Source organism: Esox lucius, chromosome 13 (genome assembly GCF_011004845.1).
Source record: "Esox lucius isolate fEsoLuc1 chromosome 13, fEsoLuc1.pri, whole genome shotgun sequence".
Taxonomy (NCBI): Eukaryota; Metazoa; Chordata; class Actinopteri; order Esociformes; family Esocidae; genus Esox; species Esox lucius.
The window spans coordinates 29,990,934-30,002,189 of NC_047581.1; the positions used below are offsets into that span (position 1 = coordinate 29,990,934).

The 11,256-nt window shown below is 43.0% G+C and overlaps 1 protein-coding gene across 1 annotated transcript; it reads left to right on the forward strand.

Moving 5' to 3' along the window:
• The first annotated feature begins 2,623 nt into the window (after positions 1–2,623).
• sub1b (SUB1 regulator of transcription b) lies at positions 2,624–7,652 on the forward strand. The gene is given in 5 exon segments (NM_001303686.1): positions 2,624–2,674; positions 4,250–4,319; positions 4,678–4,809; positions 5,182–5,290; positions 6,988–7,652. Coding segments are annotated over 4 exon segments (390 nt in total). The 5' UTR covers positions 2,624–2,674; position 4,250; the 3' UTR covers positions 7,068–7,652.
• Positions 7,653–11,256: the final 3,604 nt, after the last annotated feature.

Consider the following 11,256-nt stretch of genomic DNA (forward strand, 5'->3'; position numbering starts at 1 on the left):
GGTCGGACTATGAAGGGACCGAATGCGCATGCGCCATACACGCAGACATACACGGGAATTGTAGTTCTGCCAGGCCTTATGATTCCCCGCCTTCTCAAGGTCGACATTCTGGCACACAACAGGCAATAAGCACGAAATGTGGTGTATGGCAATTATACCACGGCTGTTCTTTGGCTCGACCACATGGTTTATAAGAGGACATATACCATGGATATGTCATCACTTCATTTTTTACCGCTCTAATTACATTGGTACTGGGCTGATAAAAGCAATTATCCACCTTTGGGATATATTATACACTCACCTAAAGGATTATTAGGAACACCTGTTAAATTTCTCATTAATGCGATTATCTAATCAACCAATCACATGGCAGTTGCTTCAATGCATTTAGGGGTGCTCCAAAGTGAATGTCAGGATGGGAAAGAAAGGTGATTTAAGCTATTTTGAGCGTGGCATGGTTGTTGGTGCCCAACGGGCCGGTCTGAGTATTTCACAATCTGCTAATTTACTGGGATTTTCACGCACAACCATTTCTAGGGTTTACAAAGAATGGTGTGAAAAGGGAAAAACATCCAGTATGCGGCAGTCCTGTGGGCGAAAATGCCTTGTTGATGCTAGAGGTCAGAGGAGAATGGGCCGACTGATTCAAGCTGATAAAAGAGCAACTTTGACTGACATAACCACTCGTTACAACCGAGGTATGTAGCAAAGCATTTGTGAAGCCACAACACGCACAACCTTGAGGCGGATGGGCTACAACAGCAGAAGACCCCACCACTCATCTCCACTACAAATAGGAAAAAGAGGCTACAATTTGCACAAGCTCACCAAAATTGGACAGTTGAAGACTTGAAGAATGTTGCCTGGTCTGATGAGTCTCGACTTCTGTTGAGACATTCAGATGGTAGAGTCAGAATTTGGCATAAACAGAATGAGAACATGGATCCATCATGCCTTGTTACCACTGTGCAGGCTGGTGGTGGTGGTGGTGTAATGGTGTGGGGGATTATTTCTTGGCACACTTTAGGCCCCTTAGTGCCAATTGGGCATCGTTTAAATGCCACAGCCTACCTGAGCATTGTTTCTGACCATGTCCATCCCTTTATGACCACCATATACCCATCCTCTGATGGCTACTTCCATCAGGATAATGCACCATGTCACAAAGCTTGAATCATTTCAAATTGGTTTCTTGAACATGACAATGAGTTCACTGTACTGAAATGGCCCCCACAGTCACCAGATCTCAACCCAATAGAGCATCTTTGGGATGTGGTGGAACGGGAGATTCGTGCCCTGGATGTGCATCCCACAAATCTCCATCAACTGCAAGATGCTATCCTATCAATATGGGCCAACATTTCTAAAGAATGCTTTCAGCACCTTGTTGAATCAATGCCATGTAGAATTAAGGCAGTTCTGAAGGCGAAAGGGGGTCAAACACAGTATTAGTATGGTGTTCCTTTAGGTGAGTGTATATGGCCAATGTACCACAGCTAAAAGCCATTTCACTACACTTTGGTCCAGCAACTATCAGCACACTTCTCAATTCCATGTCCATCACACTGGTACACATTCTTCTTGACCACTGCCACCATCCCATTTCTGACACTTATGAAGCAAATTCAATAGTCCATAGAGCAGAAACTTGTCATAGGTGATGTGGAGTCATCAAAAAGAGCATGATGAGTAACTTTGCCTTTAGGGCTGACGACAGCTTTAGCTCAGTAGGCTAACATTTGTTTGAATATAACATTTGTTTAGGATATCACAACTGGGTTCAAAACCCCATTTGTCACAATGACAAATCTTCTGTGTGCAGTCTGCATATTGCATATTGCAGGCAGAATTATGCAGGATTCGTGTCACTGTGGTACAAAAGCTATATTGTAATTGTTTTTCCATTTTTATACATGCTTTTTTGTGGTATTACAGGGTTCAGAGAGACCTGGGACTTAGAGGAGAGATTATTAACCTGTAGTCAACATATTATACACCAAGCCCAAAATGGGAGCTTTACGTTTGTTGTTTGCTTAATCCCAGACTGCATCTCAAACATACAGTGATATTGGGGTGTGCGGGAAACCTGGGTTTGAAACCAGAAAGTATTGAGACAAGAAAAGGGACACCAAACCAGCAGCTGGTCTCCTGCTGATGTGCTGGAATATAGCTAAGGACCTGTTGGCCACAATCAGTTTCACAGCAGGAACACATGCCCTTCTCTTACCATATCTGGTGATGGATTTGCTCACCATCCAGCTGCTGCACCTGCCAACTGTCCCTCTGTCTCTCAAAATGTGATAGCATATTAGGAAAAGCAGAAGTGGAATATCTGGTCTAAGTTGACAATATGCTATATCCCCAATCAGCCGTTATCTTTATACAACATTGAATTACGCATAAGCTGTTAACATTTCAACTTTTAAACAGTTAAATTAAAAGATATTGGTTAAAATATCAGTTTATTAATACGCAGACGTATAGTCAAAGATCAATGAATACCATTTACCGTACCGCTGAACAGAAAATAAAATAACGACATTTCCCACAATTCCCTAGGCTTTAGCGCTACAAACCAAACGTACCGGCCCTCGATATCATACCTAACATCTGCGTCTCTTGGAACTTCCCGCTTACTGAATCAACTGAAACTGCTCCTACATCAAACCATGTAAGTATTGTGAGTTCTGGGAAGATAAATTCAATTAATTGTCCCATCGGCCTAATTTTATAAAGGGAACAAACGTAACGCCGTAGCTAGCGACTTCGGCTGGCTAGTTTGCTAGCTAACTTATTAACCAACTTTAATATATCCAATTGTGAAAGCTTTGCTAATGTTATGCTAAGCTAGCTAACGGCAACCCTAGTTATTGTTGGCTAACTAGTAAACCTGGCTTATATTATAATGCAAGTGTTGAGTTTTGTCTCATTATTGATGCACTTTCTGTGATGTAGCTTGTTAGCTAGTGTAACTTCTACGAACCATCGTTTGAAGGATGAGTAATGTTCCCTACATGAAGAAATGCTGTATCAAGAGTTATATCTCTAACCAGATGGCTGTATTAATCTACAACACATAGCACAATTACAGGAAAGCTTAAGACTTAATGGGCCTTGGCCGCAGAGGTCAGTCCTAGGCATCAACTTTAGGAGCTAACACAATGTTGCAGTGTTCAGTTGGACCTGGGTTTGAACGCAGTCTGTGGCATTGAAGCAGTGACATGAAGAATGTGTACCATCTTATAGAAAATAATGAAACCCAGAGGGACATGCTAGAGTATGTCCAGTGGTAACACTGACAAGTTTTGAAACCCAAAGTTACACTTGGGTCACATCACCCATTGAAAATGCCAAGCTCATTCAAACACACCATGTATTAAAGATGTGATCTTAGCCTGGTTCAGACATGCCACCACCAGTCCTAGTCAAAACGTGTACTGCAGGCTGTTTGTGGAACGTGTTGCACTGCTCTTTTTGGCTTGAATCACTCTTTCTGTTTTCAAGGAGTTTTCAGATGGATGCTTTTCGTGTGACTGGAGTGGACCTTTTCAAGAATGTTTTGTTTTGTGGAATAAATACTACCTATGGTTACATTTATTCTGTAAAACAAAACTTTTATTTGCAAAATGTTTCTCCAAACAGAATCAAAACTGTCCAATAGAAAATATTTTTGACAGAATTCTACCTCTCTTGTTTTGTTTTGTTTTAAAAAACATCTTCTGACTACACCTTTTATTTGAGAACATTAATAAACACAGCGTGTTTTGGTCGCAGTCAATCACATTAGAGAGGGTTAACTTGTCTGGCAAAAGCCTAATGTCTTTTCTATGGGCTTGGTCAGATGCATTTCTCTAGGACAATGACTCCCCTTGTTAAGGTGGTGCGATCTCCATAAACGGTATACATTATCTCTGTATTTAATTAGTGCAGGTGGTTCTCTTTATTTAATTTTTCCGGGTTTCTGGTCACACTCAACCCTACTGATAGAGAACTGAGTTTCAACTGCCTAGTAGGATACGGGTGAGAATGCCTTAGGGATCTGAAACCCACATGGTCACTGTGTGGGTGAATCTACTGATTGGTTGCCAGAACCCAATATATTTCTATAAAACCTGCAGCGGTTGTCCAGTGTGTCCGGTGCGGTTTGGTTGTCCAGGAAATTGGTGTACATTGTCTGGCCACTTGGTGGCAGTGTTGTACTTCATATGAACGTTGCCCTAACGTTGACATTTTATTTTCCCTGCAGAATGCCGAAATCAAAGGAAATTCTGTCGTCCACATCTGGTAGCGACTCTGATAGTGAAGTGGAGACCAAGGTATGCTGCCGCCTGTCTCCCTGTCTGTGTCTCTCTCCTGTCTCCCTGTCTGTGTCTCTCTCCTGTCTCCCTGTCTGTCACAGGTGTCCAGACTCTCTATAGTCTCTAAAGAATTTCCAATCTGGCCGTCATTTCATCATGGCCACCTAATCATTCTCAACTTCCAATTGACTCATTCGTTCCCTCTCCTTCCCCGTAACAACAAAAAAGTAATAATCGTAAAGGACTACAGGTAGTACATTAAAGTCGGTATAGCTAATAATATCATGACTAAAATATTAAACGTGTAAACGCAGCCAAGAGACATTTGTGTTCTTTGTGGACTTTAAAGCCCCTTCTTTAACTGAACGTGTTTCAGCCTAAGAAGAAAAAGCCCAGTTCTCCTCCTGAGAAGCCAGCGGCCAAGAAGCAGAAGACCAGTGGCGAGAGCTCCAGACCAGGAGGTTCCTCCAAGGCTGCCAACAGCAAGACAGAAGACGGAATGTTCCAGGTTAGTCAGCTACATGGAAATATGTATGTTATATTGACTGTTGCGCATAGTCGTGGGAAGATCTGATCACATCCATTTGTTGGTGGCTGGGGGGGAGCTGAGGCTACTACCGAGGGTACTCCAGCAACCCTTATTCCTGCGGCTAGGCTGTTACCGCAGATGTACTGTAAAGCCCTGTTCCGTTACCGCAGATGTACTGTAAAGCCCTGTTCCGTTACCGCAGATGTACTGTAAAGCCCTGTTCCGTTACCGCAGATGTACTGTAAAGCCCTGTTCCGTTACCGCAGATGTACTGTAAAGCCCTGTTCCGTTACCGCAGATGTACTGTAAAGCCCTGTTCCGTTACCGCATACGTGTCGTTTGTTTTCCCAGATTGGGAGAATGCGATATGTGAGTGTGAGAGAATTTAAAGGGAAGTGTTTAATCGACATCAGAGAGTACTGGATGAACCAGGATGGCGACATGAAACCAGGCAAAAAAGGTGAGCCACCCGGAGAACTGCCATTCCCAACCTGTTTTAACCTGTTGCACCAGCCGGACCTACCTGGGTCTCCATATCCATCTCTATATATGTGTCTGAATTACTACAAACATTGAAATAATGATAACAAGGCCAATAGGTTTAGGCTCATTCATAATTAAGGTTAACTCGTTGCGGGCAGGAAATGGTGTCTTTAAATATCCTGCATGTTGGCCTTGAGGCAACACCTGCAGAGAATACATGGTTACAGTTTTTACGTTCATTATTAATCTCTCCTAGACTGCTTTTATTGGATGTTGATGCTGAGCTTTCATCAATACCAGTTCTGTCATGACACTAGGTGGACAAACGAAGTGTGATGAATGAATGCTGTACTGTTCTCACCTTCCAGTCCTGTAAATGTAGGGGAATCTGCACCAAATTTATCAAGTATTATGTGATCGTAAAGTGAAATGTTAGGAACAGGACCACCTTCAGTAGTTTTTCAAAGCACCTGTGCTTTTCTGGCTCTTGCCATTAGGTCTTTCCATTTCCTTTGTACCTCTTCCACTGTCCTCCACCCAAGCTCCCCACTTAGCTACGACTAGTCTTACTGTTATTTGGTGCTACAGGTGTAAATTCCGATCACAACATCGGACGTAGCTACGCCTGACCTATTTAAGACCAACGTTTTTACATCCAGCTGTGTGACCAGCCCCTGGTACAAATGGCTAACCCTGTGAATTTTATTAGAAACTGAGTGACCTCCTTTAGAGCTACCTGTGTTAGATCTGAGCTCTATCCAATGCTGCCAAGGCATGGATGTCGGTTGCTCCACCTGCGCTGGATGAGTGGGTTGCTACACCTGCTCCAGGTTGTGTTGGTTCCGGATGGTTGTTGGGTCGTGCCTTTTTCTCCTGAACACACTTCGTTCATCAGGGCAGAAGACAGCAGACAAATACCATTTGGTTGGCCACTTGGCCAACTTCAATATAGGAAGCCCTGCGCTACAGTACCTACCAACCAGCCGTTCAACCCAATTTAAAAGAAGAATGTTAAATTTTGCCACTGTGTTTTGCTGTAGCCATCAAACCACTCATTCAGACCAGGTCTCAGGTAGCAATACAGGGTTAGAATACGGATGACGTTTAGAGACATGTAACAGAACCCCAGACCAAGAATGAAGTATTCAAGTGTCCATAGAAGACTGTAAGGACAGCTTGGAGTCAATAACTCCTCAAATCAAGTCCTGATGTCGTCTCGCACAATTTGAGCATATACCTAGATCACACTATTCAAAACTAAATGATATGGTATCTTCCCTGAATCCTCTGCTGTTTGACATGTCACCATGCAGAAGGCACACTGCTTTGCCCTGTGTCTTTGCTGGTCTGGAATCTTTGGAATCTTCTCAGACATCCTGAGGAAAATTTGGGTCTTCCTGTTTTCGTTTTGTTTGTTTTTCGAATGTCTCGGCTTTTTCCCTCTGTTTGCATTTTTACTGTTTTAAAGTGTGTGTACGGTACAGTGATGAGGTTTGGGATAAAGAAAAAGATAGATAAATCTCTGTGTCCCTCAGACAGTGGACAGTAACTACACCATTAAATCTTCTGGTATCATCTGCATTGAATCCAGGAATGTCTTCATTGTAGCAGTTTAATCCAGTTTGTTTCCAGGTATTTATGTTTTTGTTCCTGTTTATCCATGTCTAAATCCAGGTATCTCCTTAAACCCGGAGCAGTGGAACCAGCTGAAGGACCAAATTTCAGATATTGATGATGCAATAAAGAGAATATGATGAACATGACCTGAGTTGAGACTGTGGTTGGGTGTAGCTATGGTTTGGGGGGACTAGGGAAATGGTAGGTACCCTACAGCTATCCCAGGGCTTGTTTTTGGGTACCGAGTATGTGTCTTAGCTGTCGGTCTCCACCCAAGAATTGGTGTTAGATTTGGCAGAAGTGTGGATTTATTTTTTAGTATTTTATAACTCAACTTGTGCTTTTCAAATGTTCTATTGAATTAGTCTTCATTTTGCATGTCTAATTTTCTCATTACAAAAAATTATAAGTTGTTAATGTCGTTTGACCATATGAAAGATATGAGTGTGTATATTTGGTTAGTATGCTTGAATGAAGACTTCATATTCTTGGTATTAAAATTATTATACTTGGTGTTAATTATGATAATAAAATCAATGTAAAGTTTTCATTTATCTTTTTCCGACCATAGTATGTTCTTGCTTTCATCATTGTTACCAAGCGAAAATATCATTTTCTAATGTTGCTGGCAGACAATGGTGCTTTTTTTTAAATATTTCTCATGTTGTTTTTTTTTACCTGGGGAGTTATTAATCACACTTAATACAAGTGATTTTTAAAGATGATTTTGTGATCTTTTTTTTTGTAGTTTAAATATAAATGGTCTAATGTGCCTGGCTTGAATGTTTTAACACGCCAAAACTATTAAGATGCCAGATAAGCATCCTCAACAGGTGACGCTATAGCTTAAACGCAGCCGGTCGTCTGTGTAGATACAGGGCAGACCTACTGTCTCCCCACACCAGAGCACAGACCTTCATGCCTCAGTTTTGCGTCGCCTGGACAGACCTGGATATATGGTGGAGCTGTTGAACCCGATGTTAATAAAGCAGACGACGCATTTCAAAGCTAGCGTGCTAGCATAACACACCACCAAGCTTACTGGCTGATTAACTTGATTACATTTTTTTCCCACCTGCATCTACTGTAACTGAGTTAATAATAGCAGCGCCAAGAATGCCAGTCAATATCCTAGTGCCTGCTGACTGACTATGGTCTTGTCCAAATACTTTAATGTACAACACTAAACAGCCTTTATCTAGAAACACTCCTGGAGATCCTCAGCCATCTCATTGTGGTTGTATTCCTGAACTAGCTCACCTGAATGGGCAGAGCTGCCCAACCATGTGCTGGAGATTTCTTTTCTCCAACTAATTTAACACACCTGCTCACCAGCTGATTTAGGACAGGGTTTTGGCAGCCCTGAGATAAGGGCTTAGCTCACCAGCTGATTTAGGACAGCGTTTGACAGCCCTGAGATAAGGGCTTAGCTCACCAGCTGATTTAGGACAGGGTTTGGCCACCCTGAGATAAGGGCTTAGCTCACCAGCTGATTTAGGTGTGCTAACTTCAGAATGCATCTAATACGTGGACCGGCTGCGGGCCCCAGGAGCGGTTTGAGAACCACTGAAGAATCTGGACAATATGCATGTTTGTTTGAAACAAAACCAAGATAAATCAGTTAAATGTTCATACCGTTTTACACCTATGAACACTGTCGAATCAGTAGGTGGCGCCAGTTGCCCATCATTGCTTTCTGCCGGCTTGAATATAGTTATATTGAAATTAGTACAAAATCACTTGAATGTAAGGTATTTAATGAATTTCATGGTACAGAGTCAGGCTAATTGTGCTAATTGAGTCAGGCTAATTGTGCTAATTGAGTCAGGCTAATTGTGCTTTTTGTGAGACTGCAAGCCCCGTTCAGGTACACTGAAGCAAGTGAAGCCACAAGGTCAGAGCTTTCTGCAGGGAGGCCTAGTGGTCATGAGTATTGGGCCAGTGAACAAAAGGTTGCTGGTTCAAATCCTTGAGCGGACAAGGTGAACAACCCTGTCGTTCTCTCCTTGAGCAAGACTGGAGCGTAATGACTCCCAGGTCGTTGGTGCATATAGGAATGTGTTTTTAGTGTACTTAGCTCACCTGGTAAGATAATGTGAAAAACAAATACAAATATAGGCCTCCTCCGCCCTGTCTAACTCATTTGGCACGTTAGTTCGCTTTGGATGAAGCTGACTTGGATGTATTGTTTTAACGTTGTCATCCTAAGTCATTATTGTCACAAGGCTTTGGAAAATGTTCATTTGCTGAAGAGTTAATCGCCAAAGTTCAGGGACACTATTGATCTCACAGGCACTGCCAAACACAATACTGATTAAATTGCTAGCTCTGGAGTGTTGGCTGGTCAGTCATATGAGCACTTAGTGACAACTGCTGATTTAAAGAAGGCCTTATAAGGGTTTTACCGGGGCTTTCAATTGGTATGACTAATGTCGCAGCACTATGCAATATGGAGTGAGCTTGTCAGTCATTTCGAGGTGTGATACTCTAAGAATTTGTTGTATGTCTGAAGGGTCTCTCAGGAAAATTAGGTGATCCTAGAGTGATGTCCTGGTGAATATTGTAGAAATAAACTGAATTTAGACACAATGCATTTAACAATCAATCGTTTCAGAAACCACTGTGATAACAGCACACATCCTGTGATGAATATAACATTGTTTGTATCATGTGGTTGACTCCAGCAGTGAAAAAGAGTTTTTATGAAAAGTGTTGAATGCGAGTAGGAGTTGTGTGCTAATGGAAAGGAGATGTTTTCGGGTTCACACGCAACGTGCGTTCCTTTAAATCCATCTTCTGGAGGGGTAATCCCTTCTAGATGTTTGGAACCAACCGGAGAGCCAGCACCTGGGAGCTGCACAGGTCCCGCCAGGAAAAGGTGGGCTCTCAGAAAACTAACTCTAAAGAACTGTAGAACGCTGATGGTTTTATGATGGATCGAGGCATGCAAAGTATATTGAGGCAAAAAACAGTGGAGTGAGAGACAGGAGAGGGTGTGTTCTCCAATAGCGCGGGTCACTGGTGCCTCTGAAACTGTGAAGTTCCCTGACCGACATCTGCTTCCATTTCAGGGCACTGAAATAAGGAGGTCTGACTTTGCGTCGCTCCCAGAAACGTCCACAGACGTCCTTGTGGTTGTTGGATCACAGAAGCTCCTGTCACTCGAGACCCCAGGATTCCATCCATGACTGGTGTTCCATCACTAGACACACAACTTTAAACCTACATTTGCCCCACCCCCCCTCTTTCAGACATCTGATGGGAACCTGCTAAGGGCATGGGAACGCTCTTGTCCATGGTTTTACCTTAAACTGACGTTATAGGGCAAAAAGGGCCTGACAGAGAGGACGGGCTGGGGGTGGAGAGCAGTGCCGACCCTAGTGGTCTGGGGTTCACTGGCAGTCCGCGGTCTCCTGGGGGTCGGGGGCCCTAAGCGGCCACTTCTGTCACTTATGCCTAGGGGTGGCCCTGGTGGAGAGATAGAGAGGACAGATGGGGAGAGAGAGAGAAAGAAAGAGAAATTCAATATTTTATCTTTGGGAGATTTCTGCTGCAGCATGATGGGGCTCAATACATCAGACACCATGTCTCTTTGAATTAAATACCTTTAGGCATTTAAACAATGATTATTCAACTAGCTACTTGTCTGCAACTTGTCTTCCAGGTTTGGAGTAAGAGAAAGGGGAGAGAGAAAGAGGGGGGAGATGGAGATGAAGGGCATGGGAGAGGGAGGTACAATGGAAAAGAGAGAAGGGGCAGAGAAATGATGGAAAGAAAGTGAAGGAGAGAGAGTGAAATAAAGTGGGGAGAGAGAGGTGGAGGCAGAGAAGGGGAGAGGGGAGAATGGGAGATGAGGGAAAGAGGAGGGGAGAGGGTGAGAGAGATGAGGGAGAGAGCGAAAGAGAGAGAGGTCAGTTGAGTGTAACTGCTAACAGTGTACTGTACAGCATTGGGCAACGGATCAAGATAAACCAACTTCCTTTCACTATTACTGAGGGTTGTGGCTCTCATCTGAGGGCCTGCTCTGCTCCGGATGCTGTTTGAGTTAGTCTAATGATCAGCTGCATACTGGTTCAGCCAGGTGAATTCACAGACATTAAACTGGATCCACAGGTGGAAGACTCTCTTAAATCACATCCTTTAAAGCCTCACTCTCCAGTTACAAAGCATATCAGTAATATGTTTTTAGTAACATTTCTATGCATTGATAGGCATATGAAACTAACTTTTGTGTAAAGCCTGAGATAGATTCAGAGATTGACGAGTTGAAGAAGACCTGAGTGGTCAAAAAGTTGTCAGTACTTTAGCCTGACGACATGCACAGAA